The sequence below is a fragment of the Amblyomma americanum genome, chromosome 4 (genome assembly GCF_052857255.1).
Source record: "Amblyomma americanum isolate KBUSLIRL-KWMA chromosome 4, ASM5285725v1, whole genome shotgun sequence".
NCBI classification, from domain to species: domain Eukaryota; kingdom Metazoa; phylum Arthropoda; class Arachnida; order Ixodida; family Ixodidae; genus Amblyomma; species Amblyomma americanum.
This window is the reverse complement of record NC_135500.1, coordinates 200,837,611-200,859,856: the sequence shown is the minus strand read 5'-3', so window position 1 is coordinate 200,859,856 and position 22,246 is coordinate 200,837,611. Positions and strand designations below refer to the sequence as shown.

Below are 22,246 nucleotides of genomic sequence, written 5' to 3'. Positions count from 1 at the left end.
TTAGCGGCGCGCACTTTCATGTTTTCTTAAACAGCGCTCGAAGGGTATGATTGCGCGCCTCACGTCTGTGCTGGTCAGCCGGCGTACGTCTATACGAAGCCGAGTAATGACGCATGAAAACGATCTCGTGAGCTCGCTTGTATGCCACAGGCGTTATAGCTGAGCTAGTGCTTGGACCTGCTCAGATGCTAGGCCCTTTTTTTTTGTACGCTATTACTCCGCCGACCAGAACCTAACTCCGGTCGGCGATGGCTATCAGCGTCCGCTCATTGTTCGAGCGCTGGCCGCCGTAGCGTAAGAGTCCGTAATAGCCCTATGCATCAGTGCCAAGCGGCCCCTCCGCTTGTTGTAAACAGGGTAAACAATTGGCGCTCGGTTACCACGCGCGCGCGCCGTAACTCACATTTTTGAAGTTCACAATGGTAGACGACTGGTTGAGTTGGTGCTCCGTAATGGCTGGCCTACAATGCAAGGCACGGACGTGGGCAACGAGTCGGACGACCACAGCGTTTCTGTAGTCCGATTCCTTTCTTTGTCTGCGTCTACGCTATATGCTGTGGTACCAGCCAGTTGTGAAGTTTATGCATTCATTTTGACATGGACGTTATGCACACACTGTGCGTATATGACCAGTGGAGGCGCGAATTTGAAACAAATGAAAATTCGGAGAGCCTGAACGGCGCTCACTTTAAGCTTGCAAGATGAACGTCGTTCATGACAGCAACATTCGGCGAAGAATCGGCGTGTTCTGCGTGCGATCAATCGCCAATTTGGGGAAACAAGTGTTTGTACTCAAGTATCGGAGTTAGGGAGCAGTTCAAGCCCGAAAAAAGACGTCTCCTTTTAGGAGCTCCGAATTGCGATGAGGGGAGTGGGGAGTGAGGCGGGAAAAAGACAGACAAGGCGTCAGAAGGTTTTACAAGTTTAAAAAAAAAGAGGCACATGCTCCGTAAACACGCGCGCACCAGCATTTCGCTACGTTAGTGAGAGAAAGCAGATCCCTTATTAATTCTAATCGCCTTTTTTTTATTTCAGCAAGAAACGTAACAAAAATAAATTTCTCTTCCGCTTTCCTGAGCCCGCTTCCTAATTATGGTCGCTGCCTGCTTGACCGAAGCAATGGATTACTGAAAAAAAAAGGGGGGGGGGCAGCCAGTAAAGTTCGAAAAAATTGAGCATTATAAGTTGCTAACTCAACGAGCTCGTTTAGCTTAGCTAAATCCATAGTTAAATGCCCATTGGCTGAAGCGTGGCAATACGTCGGCCGACAATGGCGCCCAGTTTTACGGGACCACCGCTTTAATCTTCCGAAAGGTAATTAAAGCTGCGAACGGCCTAAATACGCACGCACACAAGATAGAAAGAAAAAAAGCATTAGCGAACAGCGCCAGGAATTAACGCGATGGAGATAACACTGACGAGAACGTAGTTGAAGCGCAGGCTTTTATGAAAAGAGCAGAAGCAACTAAGGCCCTAAAGTGAAACCAGCCTGCAGCTGTGCAGATACAATAATTAAAATTTATGACTGAATTGTTTCTGTACTGGCGCCGCCATTATGCTACTGCAATAGCGTTGTTGGATTGGCGCCCATTGTGAGAAAAACTGCCGTTATTAGCGCCAAGCGCGTAGCGCTTGCTACGTTGTGGGCAGTTTTGAAATTAAAATCTGTAAGGGAAGGAAGCGCCGAGCATATCCGAAGCGAGATATAAAAATCCATTACTCGAGTTGTCTGCCCGTATACGAACTGAAGAAACATGAAATGATGAAACCGCAAGCTGTAAACTTACGTATGTTGAAAAAAGCGCACACAACTACTGCACTGACCACAGACTGTCGGGAGTGGAGGCGGAAGGGTATTTAAGGTAATTCTGTCTGAAGAGAAAGATATTCTATCAGAAAACAGCGGTGACCCCTTCTGTGCTGCCACTAAAGCTCAAGGAAAGCATAATATAGATAAGACTTCTAATCAATGTTGCTTCGTGGCTGTACACTAAATGATGGCCCCTCAAGTTGGAGTCCCAAGCTGTAGTTTATAGATGGGCAGAATATAACACGTACGTGTATACCGGGTCACTGTGCTATCATCAGAAACGATGGCGCAGCTTCTTCGTCCGTCTCTGAGGAAGCATTCTTCTCACCTCGTTTTATGCAAGAGGTAAAGGTAAGACGGTTCTCTTACACGAGCGCCAGCATCGATCATCGCAGTTGAATTCGCTTTTTTCCTCCATAAAAACGCAGCTGCCGCGGTCGGGTTCGAACCCGGGAACTGATCCGGAGTTCCCGGGTTCGAACCCGACCGCGGCGGCTGCGTTTTTATGGAGGCAAAACGGTAAGGCGCCCGTGTGCTGTGCGATATCAGTGCACGTTAAAGATCCCCATGGGTGGTCGAAATTATTCCGAAGGCCTCCCCTACGGCACCTCATTCTTCCTTTCTTCTGTCACTCCCTCCTTTATCCCTTCCCTTACGGCGCGGTTCAGGCGTCCAACGATATATGAGACAGATACTGCGCCATTTCCTTTCCCCCAAAACCAATTATTACTATTATTATTATTACTATTGCTGCAGACATACTGGCTACACATAAACAACAATTATAGACAAAACCATTTTTGAACGAAAAAGAGTTCATGAACGCATTTTTTTTTTTCACTCTAACATTCAATTTACCCGCAGATCCCCATCCACAGGCTTGTATTTTTTTTTTTTTGCTATCAAAGTTTTTGCGATCGTCAAAATCGTTCCCCATTGGTTTTCTATGGCAGTCTTAACTGCTCCATGCGAGCAATGGAAGAACTTAAAAAAAAACATTTTGCTGCACATTGGAAGAATGGATCATTACCTTCAATATTTTGATAACAATACCTTACAATTTTCCAATATTCAAAATTTTTGTCTCACAATGCTGGACACGTATGCCCTCCGAAACTGTTCTCTGCCCACCAGACTTTACATCTCTCGTCGCTAGGTGGCTGTCTTTCACCGACTGCCGCCTGGGAGGCGTTTTTCCTGGAATCCGTTCATCCCTGGTCGGGAGGAGTGAAAGTACTCCGTGGATGAGAGGTGGCAATCGGTCATCGTTCGTGGAGCCGTCATGGCTTCATTATGTACAGACTCCAGCTTATACCGCGCAATACGCAACGGGGACAATCGACCGCACGGCGCCATCCGTCATCCGCGTCCTACTAGGCCGGACAAGGTGCAGCTCCAGTTGCCTAGGGTCCGGAGGCTTGAACTGACGTCTGCGCCATGGCGAAGCACTTTCTCCCCCTTTACTTTATTTTGACGCCCTAATTGCGCGAATTTCGACTATTAGTCATTTCTGCTCACCCCATCTTCTAATTCCGTGTGCGCGTGCTCCGCGTTGAACACTGAACCACATACCTTTCGTTTAGTTTTTCATCGAGTACTAGTCATTTTTTTGCTAATCCGACCAATGATTTCTTCCCTTGTACATTGCTTGTAGAACTGTCTCAGCGTTTATACGCATTCAGGAAATCTTTCTTCAAGGCGCAAAAGCAGCTCCTGCACATGGTCTGTCATCTCGGAGGATGTGCAGGCTGTTTTTTCTCGTTCTTCACTGAGTGCTCTCGCTGGCATGTTCTGAACGAAGAGAGAGAACCTGCCAATGAGAGCAGCCACTCCTCAATGTGTTGCGCACAAATGGCACAAGTAAGAAACAGCGCCAATAAGTCAGCCAATCAATCAATGGTCAATCAATTAGTCGGAAGGTCGGTCGGTTGATCATTCAACTCAAGAGTCTGGAGGAAACGGCGAATGATATTAATAGCTATTACCGAGTAGCAGTTAGTTCTGGTCAAAACAAACTTTAGTTGGAGTTAAAAGCGTCGGCTACTAATATTGTGCGTATTATACGACGGCCGTTGTGAACAATGCCGCAGCATTGAAAAATGCCTTGCAAAAAGCGAAGCGGGCACAAATATGCTGTCCAGAAGAGTGACGTCATGCGAGTTCGTGCGTTGCAGGCGCCTCTTTTTTGCGCTTTACTTTCTTTTGCTGGCGAAAAAAAATTGAGACATGGAATGAGGAGAACGCTAGCCCACGAACGGCACTAAAAATGAATAGGCATATGCTCGGATTCAGCGCAGTACAAAAATTCGCGTAAAGCTCTGTACTGCACGGCAGTGCAGACTCGAGTGAGATGTGCCGCGAGTGTATGCACAGATTGGAACGAAGAATGATGATCTCAAGGGAATCTGGCGCAAGCTAGCGCTTAGAAATCCTGGTGGCGCTCTCCCAAGCGGCTGTCAATGCTAATTTCCTGCTCCACAGATGTTTGCGAAACGGCGGCGGCTGTGGTTAGTTTAAACAAAGGAGCCCTTTGGCCGAGACGTGAAATATACATGACCGACACTGGCTCCAGCTCGGTCGCGATAAAAGACCGTGAAATAGAGAGTTTCAAAACCCCGAAATGGGTGCTCTGGGCTGAATGGAGACACGGTCACTGCACCCCTTTGCATTAAAGTGGCACGACTGAAGTTTTTAATGGCCAAAAGAGGAGAACTTAAGTGCACATCTGAATCAATATATCGCAGCTTTGAAATGCAAAATATGTTTCATGAAGAAACGATCCTTATGGTAGGCTGACATATGGCGAAAACTTGCAAAAGTGTATGCCGACGACCTTTACCGTTTTCTGTAGCCGCATAATTTGAGAACCACTGCCAGGATTCGCAAAAAAAAAACAAACACGGAAGAAACTTTGCCTTAGAAGTCGAAAACTGGTACGAAATGGGGCTGCCGTTAGTTGAGACTTGCACAGCTGGTAATGTACTTAGATGATCAAAGAAAATGAACACATGGCGGTAGTTTATTGCAAAAAGGTTGGACCTAAGCCATGAAATTTAGCAGCGTAAAGATCCCAGATAAGGTAAACAAACCATTCTTGTGAACCGCGTTGATGCGCACAATACGTGAACAGGCATCTTAATAAGGACTGTTTAGGTTCCACAATTGACGGACTTACTCACTAGGCTTAAATATTTTCATGTTTAGCGCCACCTTCTGTTCCACTGCAGTAACCGTTGAGCGCTTGCGAAGAGTGGTTCTGTTCGCTCATTAAAAATTCGGAATCAGGCGCTGTTATGCAATCCGTGCGGCGCAAAACACGTAACTGCGCTCGGGGAAGCATTCTCAGATGTTTTTTTTTCAGAATTATAAGGAGAGTATTGTGTGGGGATCCAAATGCAACGATAGCAGCCGAGCTAGCCGTTGCAGGCAGGCACCACCCAGTTGATGCAGTTATCAAGTCATATTAAGAGTGTAGTCCTAAGCAGTGGTGCTCCTACTCGATTCCTCGCAGTGCATGAATGCTCTTGCTGATCACCTCCATCGAGCAGCAAAAAATACGAGGCATGTGAAGAAGCGGTGAGGCTTGGTGCATTTGTTTTCACTGTAAACCTTATGTAACATTTCAGCAAGAAACCGTTAAGGTAAACAATGCCGCGATTTTTCATCAGGGGTATAGTGCGGAATTATATTAAACCATAAAAACAATACAATCTTTCGAAAAATATTGGTCTTTACATCACTTTTCCTGGAATTACGCAGCAGCAAAACGGTGATGAGTAAAGCCAGAGCCCTTCAATACGTTTCTGCTGGTCATGAATAGGGGTGGCATTTTTCGGTTTAAACGAAAAAATAAGAAGCTATAACGGTACGCCAAATACAACTTTCCGAATTCGATCTTAATCGACAATGGTCAGTATGTATGACATGCACGCCACATTTAGCTGTCTGTTAAGTAGTCAGAGGAGCAAATTACGGAGGGAGGGAGGATGGTATCGCTGGATTAGGTAGCGCAGTCGTGCGCTTTTAGGTATCGCTCTGCTATAGCTTTACACGCCTCTGCGAACTGGGATGATCCGCCTCCTCGCGAAACATCGTCTGCTAGTGTAGCTCAGTTCACTCACATCACCTGCTCAGGGCATCCGCCTCCTCGCGAAACGTCGTCTGCTAGTGTAGCTCAGTTCACTCACATCACCTGCTCAGGGCGTCCGCCTCCTCGCGAAACATCGTCTGCTAGTGTAGCTCAGTTCACTCACATCACCTGCTCAGGGCATCCGCCTCCTCGCGAAACATCGTCTGCTAGTGTAGCTCAGTACACTCACATCACCTGCTCAGGGCATCCGCCTCCTTGCGAAACATCGTCTGCTAGTGTAGCCCAGTTCACTCTTATCACCTGCTCAGGGCATCCGCCTCCTCGCGAAACATCGTCTGCTAGTGTAGCCCAGTTCACTCTTATCACCTGCTCAGGGCATCCGCCTTCTCGCGAAACATCGTCTGCTAGTGTAGCCCAATTCACTCTCATCACCTGCTCAGGGCATCCGCGTCCTCGCGAAACATCGTCTGCTAGTGTAGCCCAGTTCACTCTTATCACCTGCTCAGGGCATCCGCCTCCTCGCGAAACATCGTCTGCTAGTGTAGCCCAGTTCACTCTTATCACCTGCTCAGGGCATCCGCCTCCTCGCGAAACGTCGTCTGCTAGTGTAGCCCAGTTCACTCTCATCACCTGCTCAGGGCATCCGCCTCCTCGCGAAACATCGTCTGCTAGTGTAGCCCAATTCACTCTCATCACCTGCTCAGGGCATCCGCCTCCTCGCGAAACATCGTCTGCTAGTGTAGCCCAGTTCACTCTTATCACCTGCTCAGGGCATCCGCCTCCTCGCGAAACATCGTCTGCTAGTGTAGCCCAGTTCACTCTTATCACCTGCTCAGGGCATCCGCCTCCTCGCGAAACATCGTCTGCTAGTGTAGCCCAGTTCACTCTTATCACCTGCTCAGGGCATCCGCCTTCTCGCGAAACATCGTCTGCTAGTGTAGCCCAATTCACTCTCATCACCTGCTCAGGGCATCCGCGTCCTCGCGAAACATCGTCTGCTAGTGTAGCCCAGTTCACTCTTATCACCTGCTCAGGGCATCCGCCTCCTCGCGAAACATCGTCTGCTAGTGTAGCCCAGTTCACTCCACTCCACAGCTCCATCATTGCCGTGAACACGCAGATCATGTGGTGGCCCGTTCTCTCGCTTAACCGAGCGCAAAACACAACGATAACATGACAACCTACATAATGGCACTCGACTTCTACTTCAGTGGTTGTCAGACAGTTCAATCAATTAACTTCCGTTACCTTTTCAATGGCGACAGCATTTCCTTATACAAGCACAGTTCTGAGTGCGATAATTTGTGCGCATTGTGTGTGCATGACACGGTAGCGTCATACGCACACAAAACGATAGCGTCATACCCTTACGTGTATATCAGTAAAGGTGCGAAAGCGTTTCGGAAACTTTTAAACAAACGCTTTCGTAATAAGAACGAAAAAAGCCATTTGGGTGAGCTTGGGATCGAGGGCTTCCCTATTCCTGTTCTTGTTTGGCGGAAAAATAAAATGATTTTTTACAAGCATTACACCCAGTGGTTGCCCCGATAAATTTCTTGGTTTCGTTCTAAATACAGGGTGGAAAACTTTTGCTTTCGATTTATCTGACAGTGAGGAAGATTTCAATGTCTTAATGAACGTAAAATCAACAAGTTGTATTGATTTTGATGGCTTAAGAATGCAGCCAGTTAAGTTTTCTGCACATTTGTTAACGCCATACCTAAGGTATATTTTTAAACTGTTACTCATTGGGTATTTTTTCCTGCAAGAATAGAAAGAATGGAACATGAACTGTCCGTTGTTTTCAAAGGAGACTATAAGAGCAAGTTGACAAATTATCTGCCGATTTCTATTCTTCCCGTGTTTTCGAAAGCCCTCGAAAAAGTAGCGCTAAGTGAATCGATGGGTTTTTCTCCAAGCATTCCTTATTAAGTAAAAGTCAATTTAGATTTCAAAAGGGCAAGTCCACGAAATCTGCTTTACTCTTGGAAAAGGGAATTATTTTAAGAAATATCGACGCCAAAAACTTGACGCTCGATATTTTCGTGGATTTTACCGAAGCATTCGACCTTCTTAACCGAGAAATACGACTCTGAAAACTCGAGAGCTAGGCCGTCCGTGGTCTTTCTCTGGAGCTTTTTCGGTCTTGCTTAAACATGCGTACGCAGGTCGTTACGGTCGATAATTCCAAGTCTGCTTTCTTTTTGATTCAATGTAGTTTACCCAAAGGCAGCCTTTTCGGTCTGTTCCTCTTCAATGTCTACGCAAACGGCATTGCAAGCATAGCCTATAACGTAAGTTGTATTCAGTACGCTGATGACGCTAGTCTTAGTGCATGTATAACGCGTCTGTTAACTAATAGAGGAAATCTCATTTTTTGTGCTCTCCACAAATGTTTCAGAGCTAATGGCTTGGTAGTTAAATCTAGCAAGACTAAAGCTGTCTTTTTTCAGCTATTTAGCCTGGCTATCAGTGTAAGACCTTGGTTGGTCTTCCAGAACAACGCTTCAAGATTGCTCATTAATTTAACCGCCACCTCCTACGGTGGGCAGTTTGCTCACAATTCGATAAGCAGGTTGCAGTGACGTCACAAGATCACGTGACATAGGTGGTTCACCTCCCACCCAGATATTCCAGGTCGCAGGGGGACCGGACAGACAAACATCGACAAAACCGCTGAGTGGGGGCCCTAGTGCCAGCGGACTAATATAGGAAAATCCAGCGCCTAGTAATTAAGCTTCAGAGGAACTCTGATACAGGGGCATAAATTGCAGCTGGCAATGAAGCGGCGAGCCTGGAGGCAACGAAACAGCGCCGGGACTGCGGAGCTATGGCACAAGCTACAGCCACAAAATCAATCGTTCACATTCCTGACCGTTTCGCATGCAGGCTTTTACTGTGTGAATATCGGTAAGCCATGTGTGCAGAACACGTATTTCACCTTCATAGTAAATTCCGCTGGGGAAACACCCAGCTCAATGCGCACTTGTACTACAAATACATCGCCTTCAAAATAACCCTTCATACTTTCAGAATCTCTTCTAGGGTGAATTTGGTTGTTCTTTCGAAGGGGCGACATCATAGGCGCACTGCAAAATCAGAAGACTGCTTTGAAAACTTTTGCTCCCATGTGTTCCTATGGGCGCTAAGTCTACATCTCACCCGAAGGCGCGTACGGCTGCCGCAAACTTCTTTGTAAACACTGTGTTGTTCTATAGCCTCCCCCTTTGACACAACTGCGTCTACACCTCTGTTTGTACCGAGCTGTATCCCTCCGCAACTGTACGGAGCAAAGCTTAATTACGTGAAGTTTGCGTATCGAGTGCGTAATTGCAATAAAAAAATGAGAGATCAATCAACGCAGCTCGCAGCTGCTTCTAACCTGCTTAGCACTAGCGTCGCTTATATCAGCTGCTTCGGGGGTGCTCGAGTGTGTAATAGGCACAATTTTCCGCTTCGACGTGATCAGATTACGGCTCTCGACGGCATTCTGACGCGTAAACGGCAAGATACCTATACCGGCTTCGACAAACGCAATGAAGGGGGTATTTTGATTACGAGCCAGATCAGCCAGTACAGCGTAGGTCTCTCCTGTGTTCTGAACGGGAGCAGCAAGTTTCGGCTGCGTTCGTGCTGCGGCGAGACGACACCCTGGACGACGCGATGATATCACTCATGTCAGAATGCTTTTTCTAGACGCGGACAATGGGGGGTCGGAAGAAACACTGCCGCTTTACTGCCGGGGCGGGGCCCTTTACAGCACTCAACGCCGTTCGCCGTTTTTTCGCCGTTTTTTCGCCGGTTCTTCAGCAGATGACGCAGCAGCGCGTCGCAGAGCAAGACATGCGCAGCCGTCGTCGCGTGCTTACGCAGCATTCACTCGCACTGCACAGAACTAAGTTCACAAATTGCGAGTGAATCCGTCACAGTGCCAGCGCGTCCCATCACTGCCAAAGGCGAGCGCCCGGTGGCCCCCACGCGACCGCCAGCGCCGCGGCGTGGTCACTCCTGACAGCTGACAAAGCTCTCCTATAACGCTAGGTGGAATTTTCATGACTAGGACAAGGTATTCAAGGACTCTGGTATAACTCACATTTCAACAAGGTTATGTTTGCTACGTAAGCGCATAAATAGTAATGGTTTGAGTTGCGAGCCCTTGTTTTTAGATAGCAGCCGCTGGAAATAGGTATTTTCGCAAAAAATGCATCTTTTTCAGCGACAGCTGTATATGGCACGTTTGGCGAAATCGTGTCGTCGTGGGCGGCTTCGTCGCATACTCCTCCCAATTCCTCAGGCTCTCCCTTTTCTCCCGTTTCTTTCGCTGCGCGTGCCATGCCTGACGGCGCCTTATATGAACGGATGAGCGACCGTGCGTGACGTCACGTGAAGTACGCCTGCCCTAAAGCGTATACCCCCCCCCCCCCCCACAACCCATGACTGCTTGCTGCACCCGGCTACTCCACAACTTTCAGCAAAACGCACTCATTAGGGCTTGCCCATGACGCTATTGCGAGGTGCAGCGGCATAAACTCCGCAGACATCCCACAGACCTACCCAGAGTAACTAAACACTCCAACTGGTATCCTACCGCATTTCGCACCGACCCAGCTGTTGTTGAAGTCTGCATTACCGTAGATCCGACGATGACCTTTTCAGTTCCTCGCGGAATACCTCGCCTTATTGCATGCGTTATCCGTAGACTACGTTTCAACGTGGCATTCAACGCGCAAATACTTGCACTTAATAGGACAAGCGGACTCCCCGGAATGTACCACATGTGGCGTGCAAGAGACTATAGAACATGTTTTAGTGGCGTGTCCAGCGTATGCACGTGAAAGACTCATACTCGCATCTGCTCTGAAGCCTATGGACACATCGCTCCTCTCTGAGGATTTGATCCTCGGCGCTTGGCCAGATAGTTTGAGAACTGTAAAGGCAACGCGAGCGCTCTCACGCTTTTTGAGCGACACGGACCTTGTCTCGCGTTTGTGGTGTCAGAAAGTGTGCCTTGTTTTTTTTTTAAGGTAGTTTTTCATCTGCCTCCTCCCATCATCATCGTCCCCCATCGTGACCTTCTTTCATCTCCTCTTCCCGTCCCCCAGAGCAGAGTAGCAGGCCAGATATTTATTTTTCAGGCCAACCTCTCTGCTTTTCCTATCAATAAACCCTCTCTCTCTCTTGCATTACCGCATGGGTGGATGTTTCTATTCATGAACTGTACTGATTATTACTCCAAACCGCCATTTGAAGCGTCATTTCCGCTTTGTGAACAGATTTCGTCTCTGTAATCGAAGAAAAGAAGATTTGAAGCCACACAATAGTTTCCGAGAGCTCAGTTCATGCAGCAAAGCAGTGATCATTGTGCACAGACTTACGGGCTGATCGCGGTGTGTGGGGAAAACAAGGGCTCTATTAAATGAGTTCACTGCTTTTCGAGGCGATTTTGTGCTGACTTTCATTTTTAATCGCTGTGAAAGCACCGAGAAAAAATTTCAAGGCCCGATCTCTCAGACTGCTTCCAATCGGTATTCAAGGAGTTTTTTTTTTTGTCTTCTCATGACGAGTTTGAATCAAGTGGCTGCAAAAAAAATGTGTAATTTTTAAATCCGATTTTCACAGAAGTAAATGTGGAATTTTCTTGCCTAGCAAACATCAACAACACAAACATCAGGAGCTGCAGGAACAACTCTTACTAAGTACAAAAATTCGATCAAGTTATACTCAGTGTCTGTTTAAACTGTCAGCGCGGAATTTTGGTCGAATACGGGTTTTAACTTAAACATGTTTGATGTTTAAATTAAATATGTTTAATTTAAACATAAAACAAAAATAGTAGTTAATGCATTTCGCTGCGGGGGGCTCGCTAAGCGAGGGAGGGTTATGCTATTGGGCGTTGATTAATTCAGGTTTTCAGCTTTGGTCTCAAATTGCTGTCTTACAGTAGGGCCGCTAATCCGTTATTTTCAAAACCGTGTAAGCATGTGGTGTGGTCTTAGCAATTTCTTTGTACAATTTTGATGCGATTGCCTGTTTGAAGCAATCACACCTAGCACTATAACGGTCGTAGTTACTCTGCATTTATTCAGTGGAATATTTTGCCTTGTAATTAAATACACACTCATCATCTACAATGACATATGTGACAAGAATAAAGCAAGCACATTAAAGCTAACCCTTAAATATAGCACAGGCACACCGAGTAAAAACTTGTGGAATCGTTCTACCTCGCTACCTGTACTCTAGTCGATGTGTATGAATCGTTTTTTATAAACATTTTTGCAGCCTATGGAGCGGCGTATCAGTGACGGAAATAAAGGAAGTGGGCTGCAGTAGACGTCGACAAAAGCCGAAGCAAACTGCAGTAAGATGTATGAAATTAATTAAGATATGAGGCCATGACCCTTTAGAGCAGATTCGCAAAACTGAGTTGCACATTCAAACCGCTTATTTCTGACCTTGCTCATTAAAGGCGCAACCGAGGTACTCTGAGCTACCAATGGGCCTTGGTGCACTCTTTGCATTAGGGACATTTGTATTCATTGCTTATTCTCTTACTACCCCCCCCCCCAATTTTCAAATTTTTGTTGCGCAAATTCACAATCAAACAACAACAAAAAATAGAAGATAGACATCTTAGGGCAGTACTGGTGGGCATCCAGAACAGCACTATGCTCATCGTCTTGAATTAAGAGTAGACGTCAACTTAATTCCTGCAGTCATCACCATGCCTTGCTCCTCGGTACACCGGCAACGTAAAGCGACGAAGGAAGTGCCACTCTAAAAAAGAAGAGTTATAACGGCGAAGAAAGCAGGGCTGAATTCTTGGTAGAAGGAAAACGAAACTTGAAAAGAGAAAAAAAAAGGGGGGCAGCTCAATAGGGGCGTAATTTATCACCCGGTGATGTTGAAAGAAAACTTAGAGGCAAGCGCCATTTCTTCCAGCACGCCGCATTAACAAATTGCCAGCGATTCCCAGCGTCATTTAGCGCCCGATTTCGGCAAACAAAAGCGCGCGTGAAAAAACACTAAAACCGCCGCGAGGTCGGAGCGGAGGAGAAAGCGCGGGAAACGTATCTTTGGGAGTTGTGTCTTTCTTTCTCCAAGGGCAATCCGCTCGCCGAGCAGCGGTAAGAAAACTTGCGCCCCAAACGCCATTCAATTCTGCGTGTTTCACCCGAACCAGCGGCGGCAAGCGCGCAGCGGCACGAGAAGCGCACGTTCTGCGTCGCGTCGTCTGCTCTGCGCGAAACTGCGCCACCGCGCATGCGCGCGAGCGTTGCGCGCATGCGCTTTCTCCTCCCGTCCGGCCTCGCGCCGTTTTTCGGAGCGGCCAAGCAAGTGGCGTCTCAAACCGCCTGCGAGCGGTGCTTCACCGAACACGTCGATCGCCACTTCTCTTCTCAAGCATGTAGCGGCGCGGCGCCGTCGTAGACTGCGCGGACTTTTTGAGTTTCGTTCAGTTTTCTTTGGATCCGTTTTCGGTGGAAGACACAAATTTATCCTCCTGCTTTCTTCTCCACGGACGCTCCGAAGCCCACCCTTTCTCTGTCAGCGTGTCCTATAAGCTTGCGCTTGGCCGTCAACTTCGAGAAAGCGTTGTTTATACTGCTCCAGTTTGTCACTTACACGCTACCACTCCCTGCAAATTGTGTGCTGGTTTTTTTTCCCCGAAGCATGGCAAGAAAGACTTGACAACGGTTGTCTTGCACCGAATGTCAACGGCGGCGAGCACTGCCTGCAATCATCCGGAGTGAGGATCCCTCGCCACCGGTTCTCCGTTTTCTGATCGGCTCGCCGTGCGTGCATTGCCGTCTTCTAGTCCGCCGCGCCGCCGCCGCATCACGCGGGCTCAGCCAAGCGTCACGCTTTCCCGCGATGCGCGAGCCTGCGGCGGGCACGTCACTCGCGGAGGCGTCCCTTCACCGCTACGCACACACTCTCGGCGCCGAGGAACGCACGGACGCACGCGTGATGATGCTTCGCCGCTGAGCCGCAGAGCGTCGACGAGACGACCGCAACGACTTCGACGACGGCGACTTGCGGCCGCTGCGGGGAGTGAGTGACCAGTGCGTGGCGGAAGATCACTCGACGCTGGAACGACGCCTCGGCTAGTGAATTAGAGTCGTGGTTATTTTACCTTTTTTTCTAGAGGGGGGCAACCGGTGTTATATTGGGGGTCGCGTGTCGTTGTTTGAGTGGAATGCGCTGTTGGCTGCACGACACGTGAGACGAGTTCGTCGTCTTCGCTGCGAGCCGTGAGCAGCGCGACAGGCTGAGCTTTGGTTCCGAGGGGAAGACAGCCTTCCAGGCCCGGGGAAGCAGAGATGGGCTGCACAGGAACGAAACAGAGCAGCGAATGCGATGCCGTGGAGAAAGTGGAGGCCATGGGCAACGCCGAAAGGGGTGAGTTTGTCAATCCATCCTCCATTGACGCCACTGTAATAATGAATCATTACCGACCGACGGTGAAGTGTCCACGACTGCCCCATGCCAGCGGCCTTTGAAGTATGTAATACAAAAAAAAATTAACTCGCTGTGTGGATATTAACTATTAAGAAAGAGGAGTCGTGTGACATGTGCGGTTGTCGTTCATATATTTCGTTGTGTAGTTTATTATTTATTTATTTTCACTGTGTATTTACACGATAAGATAAGTGTCTATGAGGCTGATCGGCGTTGAAATAAACTGTCATCCATACTTTACGCAACTTTCGGCTCATTCAGCGCGCGTAGTAACAACAAGTGGTTTGTCTTTGAGCAGGTATTTCAGTCTGCACTGGTATGTTTCGTTGTCAGTTAATGAGAGTACCTCAAGGACAGTACGTGAAAGATGTGCAACCCGGATAAGATAAGGAAGCGTGCAAACAGGTAACAACCGATAGCAATGTGTCGGCAATCGGGCTAAAGCAAAGGAAAACAAAAGTGTACGAGAGTAAACAAGATAACACAACTCCGGCAGCATTCGCAACACCGAATATAGGCAACGTTCTGAAGGGCCAATGCAAAACGCCCAGGTGGCGTAGGAAATCACGGACCTTTCCTGCAAGGTCGTTTTCCCGTGCACGTTGCCCTGGGGGAGTTGTGCAAACCATATTATCTACTGAGATGAACGTGTTCCTTAAAACCTTTTTTTGTTTTGTTTTTCTTTATCATGTATAAGACCTTTCACCGTGCATTTAACGCAGTAAATGCAGCGGAAGTAGTTACATTGCAGAGTCGTCAATTTCCTCGCTACGTAAAACTTTACACTGTGTGACATGTTCGGGGGCTCATTGGTATATTTTGAAATAAATACAACAGGTAAGCCGAAGAAGTGTCATATAACCTTTCCCCACTGAACTGGCGTGAGAGTAACTAACACCAGAGATGTAAACTCTAGTTGGCAGCTATACGCCAGCAAGTCGTTGCAGGTATAATGAATTGATTCGCCGTTTCCTGCAGTTTCTAGGCTTACGACTTAGTACACAATCATACAGGAGCTTTTCGCCAAAGTTGTCTACGAGGTGTAACACCTCGCCATATTGCACAGGTGCCTCTTGATTAGGCTAATCTAATACCGATAAACATTATTTTCCATATTTCCTTCGAGCAATTAAGGAATGAATCAATGCATGATATCTCATGACCGCTTAGCAGTTTTCAAGCTGCACTGAAATACTCATTAAGCTTACTCCTCAAGACATTTAAGGACGTGGGAGAAACCTTGCCCACGTTGTCACACCGAGTCTGCCACTAACTTTGAGACCTAGCGATATATATATATATATATATATATATATATATATATATATATATATATATATATATATATATATATATATATATATATATATATATATATATATATATATATATATATATATATATATATATATATATATTATATATTAGCAGACAAGGCAAATGAAATGAGGGGCTCGTTTGACAAACATATGAAGGAAGCCAACAGTCACCGAAACCAAGGTGCATAGGGGAATGTTTCTTTTTTTTTAATTTGTAGTGCCAATCTATGGTAGAATAGTATCTCGATTAATCTGCCGCTTAAAGAAAATTACTCATAAAGCAGCAGAAAAACAACCATGCCGCTGGTGGGATCTGAACCCACGACCTCCGAATATCGCGTCCGGTGTTCTACCAACTGAGCTACGGCGACGGCTGTCAAGTCTGCTGCTTTGTTGGTATTTATGTTTTTGCGTGGAACTTCCTTGAGAATGTTCACCAGCGCCGCCCTCGTCCATAGCGGTGGACGAAGCACGTCCTGTAATAACGCGAGTGTGACGTGGAACGTCATCTAACGGCGAGGGCGGAAATTGTGCGAGAGCCCTCTTATGCTACCTACGTCATCAAGACTGCCAGAACCGAGACCCTTGTTAAGCTATTCGCAGACAAGGCAAAAGAAATGAGGGGCTCGTTTGACAAACGTTTGAAGGAAGCCAACAGTCACCGAAACCAAGGTGCATTGGAGAATGTTTCTATTTTTTTTATTTGTAGTGCCAATCTATGGTAGAATAATTTTTCGATTAATCTGTCGCTTAAAGAAAATTGATTATAAAGCAGCAGAAAAAAACAACCGTCCACCGCTATGGACGAGGGTGGCGCTGGTGAATACTCTCAAGGATAGCTTACACGCAAAACATAAATACCCACAAAAGCAGCAGACTGGACAGCCGTCGCCGTAGCTCAGTTGGTAGAGCACCGGACGCGATATTCAGAGGACGTGGGTTCGGATCCCACCGGCGGCATGGTTGTTCTTCTGCAGCTTTATAAATATTTTTCGTTAAGCGACAGATTAATCTAAATATTATTCTACCATAGACTAGCACTACAAATTTAAAAAAATATAAACATTCCCCTATGCACCTTGGTTTCGGTGACTTCGCTTCCTTCACACACACACACACGCACACATATGTATGTATGTATGTATGTATGTATGTATGTATGTATGTATGTATGTATGTATGTATGTATGTATGTATGTATGTATGTATGTATGTATGTATGTATGTATGTATGTATGTATGTATGTATGTATGTATGTATGTATGTATGTATGTATGTATGTATGTATGTATGTATGTATGTATGTATGTATGTATGTATGTATAGAGAGAGAGAGAGAGAGAGAGAGAGAGAGAGAGAAAGAGTTGATAAACACAGCCGTGGGGAATAATGTATTGTTCTTTCACCACGCCTGGCTTAGCAGAAATATCCGTCATGTGTCATGTCATGTGTGCGTGTATATATATATATATATATATATATATATATATATATATATATATATATATATATATATATATATATATATATATATATATATATATATATATATATATATATATATATATATATATATATATATATATAATTATACCATTGGGCCGTGCAGTTGCCCCCAAGCTTGCGTATGAGTCGTATTTGCCACGCGGTTCCTAAACGCTTGACTACATAAACCATTAACTGAAGGTTAAGTAGAATGCAGAATTATCGCAACTGCGTTTGGCAATTCGGACTCAACGGAAAGCGTTCCCGTGCAGTCCCTTGTTTCTGGAAGCGACCGTTATAATTTAACGAGAATCTACGTCCCTAGTGCCAGCCTTGAGTGAGGGGGAAATGTTGAAACTGGCCAGTCTCTACCGCACTGTACAGCAGTCGTTGTCTACCATAGCCGAGCCTGCGTCCTGGCTTGGACAAGCATTGCATCCCAAGCATCCGTTCGACAGCCTGCATCAAACGAGCCTCGCGAGTCAGGCGTGCTAGCGCCAGCCTCCCAAACATACCACTGGCACTGATCTCCGCAGTGCAAGCACTCGCTCCAGATGAAAGCGCCTCTGGGGGGAGAGTACCGCACATTAGCAGGCCGCGGTAATCCCCAGCGAGTGCAACACTGCACGGCACTCTGCTTTACGCGTCAGAAAAGTGGACGGCGTATGCATACTAATCGCGTAACCTTGTCGAGCCGAGGAATTGCGCAAGTTTGTCCCAAGATGGTACACGTCACTGACGCTTTGTCGCGCACGACTTTTAGCCTTACTAAACAAAATTTTAGACACTATATAGACTGTTCAAAGACTTCTGTCTATACAATTTATAGACTATCTATAGATAAACCCTAGAGAACAGTCTATAAACTATAGAAATGATTTGACAGTCTATAGACAATCTATAGATTTATGCTTAATGGTGGTTCAACAGCGCAGACAGATACTCACAGACCAAGAAAGAGACGAGACACACAAACCAGCGCTGGTTTGTGTCTCGTCTCTTTCTTGGTCTGTGTGTGTTTGCACTGCTGAACCACCATTATGCATCAACACCAACTAGCCCAATCTGCAGTTCTATACATTTATGGCCACGCAATTTTAGTAGACTTTTGTCTTTAGACAATAAATAGACAAAAATAAATATCTACAGGAAGCCAATAGAGTCTATAAGAAATCTATAGACTGTCTATAGACAATTTTTATAACGGTAGGCATCGTAGTCTTCTTTGTTTCTTTGTCCTCAAAGATTGCTGGGGGGGGGGGGGGGGGGGCTGCATGATACAAGCAGGCGACAAAACAGCGAGGCAAACGAAGCAAATGCGTACACAAAACGACTCTATAGAGCCTTCCTGTTCTCATCGAGCGTTAAGCAGCGTGTGCCTTGTATTCCCTCACGCCGTTTCCAGCGATGACGTATGCGCCGGCATTCCATACAGCATAGCTACTCGCGTCAGCGCCCAAACGAAACCCCTCCCAACTCGCAACATTCGTGCACGGCTTCGTAGCCGACCACTTCTCGATCGCGTGTCGGCTTCTCCGCGGTTTTTACAACTGGGTCAGCGCGCGGCGGCGGTGGGCGCGAGACGGACTTAACCGGTCGGAACCCCACAGCGCGAAAGCGCGCGCGACGGATTCCTCGACTTCTCCTCCGCAGCTGGCTGCTCGGCCATTACCGCACCTTCGGCTGCGCCGCTCGTGACAGATGATGTCCTCAGCGCGCGCAGGCGATACCATCTGGCAATTATTGCGCCCGTGCCGAGCCTTCTCAAGTGCGCCTTCATTAAGGACCGTCCGATTGCGCCACACGGCCTCTCTCTCTCTCTCTCTCTCTCCAGCCGGCGCGCTTTTAATCATTCCCGCATCCCGTTAATCCAGCGCTTATACAGCCTTACGTTGACGGAGACCGAAGGAATGGGAGAGCGCCTCTATCGCCTTCGATAGAGACGTATACGACTGTTATTTCCCCAGGTGACGTTTTTTTATTGCGTGCGTTATCTTCCCGCAGAGAGCGCAAGACGAATGCGTGGACGAAACTTGCACGCCCTGTACAAATATGCCCTAAAAAGGAACTCTGGGCCTGAACCTTATCGCGATCTCCTCTGCATGCGACCTACTGAGAGATGCAAGCCAGACGACGTTCCAAAAAGGAGCTTGCTAGTCTGAAACGTTTGCTATGGTCATTAAAAAAGTCTCAGCTTTGCAGTAACACGGTCGTGAAGAAGTAACCCAAGCAGCACAAGTAACTGGCCCAACGTTGGAACTGTATTGGCAAAGTTGGCCCTACAAAGGACCAGGATGGGACCATCCTGTTGCAATATTGGGACGATGATCTATGCTGCTTGGGAAGCCGGCTGACATATTTCGTAGCGTGCAATTTGCGGGGCGAAACTAGCTCAAACCAGAACTTAATTTTAGGAAGGAGGACGTCAATCTAAGATTCCACTTCGGCGAGTCGGTGGTTCTTACTTTCGATCGCTGGGGTCGCATAATAAAAGCCAGTTCCTGTTTCCTGAGTGACGATACAGTTACAGTTCGTACCTGCAGTTCCGCCGCGTGGTCACGTGCCAACTGTCGGTTGCACGTGGCCACCGTTACGTGCTATGGCCAGCGTTACGCGGCTACGTTCCGAACGAACGTTCTGGGTGAGACCTGCGGCTCTTCCTCTGAACGTTCTGTCAGACGTACGTCGAGGGAGTTAAAAGACAGTTTTAGCTGTGCGCACGCAAGTGCTTGCGTACCCAAAGAGCTACGGCGCTGCGTGCGTTACGCTGTCCGCTCCGAAGTATAGTTTTAGCTGACCGTGCCGTAGCGTCCCTCAGGCGCACGTGGCGCCATCTAGTGACAAGAAGTCAAACCACATCAACGCTCGGTTGAAGAAAATTTCATCCGTGATTACTGATAACTACTGTGAGTGCATTGGGAGCCTTTTTTGTTCCAAGAAGAAAAACTATGCAAACCGAAGAAAATGCAAGATCTGGCTAAAAGTTAGAAAACTGCTTCGCCAGGTGTCGTTGCTACGAGGAAAACACACTGAATATAGTTAGGCCTAGGAGCTTGAAGATCGCCAAATTATCTGAAAAACAGGGGCTAGTTATCGCTTATACCACTACGTGTGGGCAAGATTAGGCGAAATAAAAGCGAACCGCTACCATTTGAGCGAGCTATTGCGTCGAAGAATCCAGCGGCGACATGTATTTATTCCGAAGCGGGCGAGCAGGGCGCCGCCATCTTGTCAAAGTTAGCGTACGCAAGCCACGCAAGCGCCGCAACGCAAACTCCGCTGGCTACCGTACGCAAGGCTACCGTACGCAAGACGCAAGGCTTGCGCTTGCGTTCTGCGCATGCGCACTACCGTCCCCGCAAACTCCTCGCGTACGCTAACTCTTTGCGTACGCACAGCTAAAACTGTCTAAAAACTGAGAGCCGGCTCGCCTCGCCACCAAAAACCGAGCCGTCCTTACCACTGCTCCTGAAGTAGAGGTTGTACCCTTGCCCGAGGAGGCCGGACCCTGTCTCGGGGTAATAACGTGAACCCGCCGCGGTGGCTCAGTGGTTAGGGCGCTCGACTACTGATCTGGAGTTCCCGGGTTCGAACCCGACCGCGGCGGCTGCGTTTTTATGGGGGAAAAACGCTAAGGCGCCCGTGTGCTGTGCGATGTCAGTGCACGTTAAAGATCCCCACGTGATCGAAATTATACCGGAGACCTCCACTACGGCACCTCTTCCTTTCTTCTTTCACTCCCTCCTTTATCCCTTCCCTTACGGCGCGGTTCAGGTGTACAACGATATATGAGACAGATACTGCGCCATTTCCCTTCCCCTAAAAACCAATGATTAATTATTATTATTAATAACGTGTCTCTCTTTCTCCAGCGTCGTCCTTGTGAATTCCTTTTCTGTGTACGCGTCCTGTTCCGCTGGTTTCTCTACCTGGTACCATGCTCCAACTGGGCCAACAACGCTTCTACCATTCTTTCATCCTTGTTATTGAAAAATTGGCATTCCGTTGCTGCGATAATGGTGCCAGTTAGATTCCCCCTATGTTACTCCAGCAGTGCCGTCGACTACCCTGCTTCCATATCCCACTGGCACTCGAGAAAACTGGAGTGATTCCGGGAGCATTCCAGGCCCCAATGTTGCAAAGTCTACATCTTTCTGTTGCGCGCGCGTTTCGGTTGCAACATTCTCTTCTAGTGCGCTCCCATGGGTTTCGGTGCTCCGTTTGACAGAAAAAAAAATTAGACCTGAAACAAATAACAAACGTGCTCAACGCTATAGTGAGGCACTTGCAGCTCTCGAATACGTTTCCAGAGAAAAAAGGGCGCTGGCCAAAAGGACTTAAGAACAATACAAATAAACCTCGGGGGAGCAACGTCCGGTTGTAAGGCGTTTATCTTTGGTTCTTGTTTGCTCCCGCGATGTTGGGGCTTGAGGGAAACTGCCCGTAGACTGTGTAAAGCAGCGAAGCAAAACATCGTAATGGAGGGACTGAGCGCATGCGCTGATTTTTTTTTTTTATTGCGAGGTACAAGACGCATATTCCATTATTTGGTGTTAAAAAGCAGTTTCGCGAAGGAACGAACGCGCAGGAAAAAAATAAAATAAGACTGACCAGGAACGATTCGGAGCGCAGCAGGGAACAGACTTTAAAAAAAAAAAGATCGCTCTTAGCGTTCATAATAGTTTTCGCCCGTAATAAGCAGAATTCTAGAGCGGATGCCCGTAGAACCTTCGACGAACGGCACTTAGGGCACGTCGGTCAAAGGCTCATTTAATTTGTGGTCAGATGCAAAAAAATAATACAGAAAAATTGCACAGTCGCGTTCCCGATATATAGGCTCTTTATTTCAAATGCGCATTTCGTGGAACGTATTCAACAGCTTCCTTCCTGTTTTTAATATGTTGAGGAGGCCGAGGTTCCCACACCATGTAATTTTCCGCAAGCTACTGCTTCCCTCTTCTTGGTTATTTGATCGCAGGCGTTCCCAGTTCTAATACCGGCACATGCGATAAACTAAGCTCAAATGAAACCGGGAGAATACGAACACCCCTCCCCCCCCCCCCCCCGCCCCTCTCCCC

At 47.3% G+C, this 22,246-nt stretch overlaps 1 protein-coding gene across 1 annotated transcript in view; it reads left to right on the top strand.

Annotated features, from left to right (window-relative positions):
* Window positions 1–13,248: 13,248 nt before the first annotated feature.
* Window positions 13,249–22,246, top strand: part of rdgC (retinal degeneration C) — a 174,401-nt gene continuing 165,403 nt past the window's right edge. Inside the window, exon 1 of the mRNA XM_077662949.1 lies at window positions 13,249–14,303. Coding sequence (XP_077519075.1) covers window positions 14,225–14,303 — 79 coding nt within the window. The 5' untranslated portion in view covers window positions 13,249–14,224. The remainder of the gene's footprint in view (window positions 14,304–22,246) is intronic.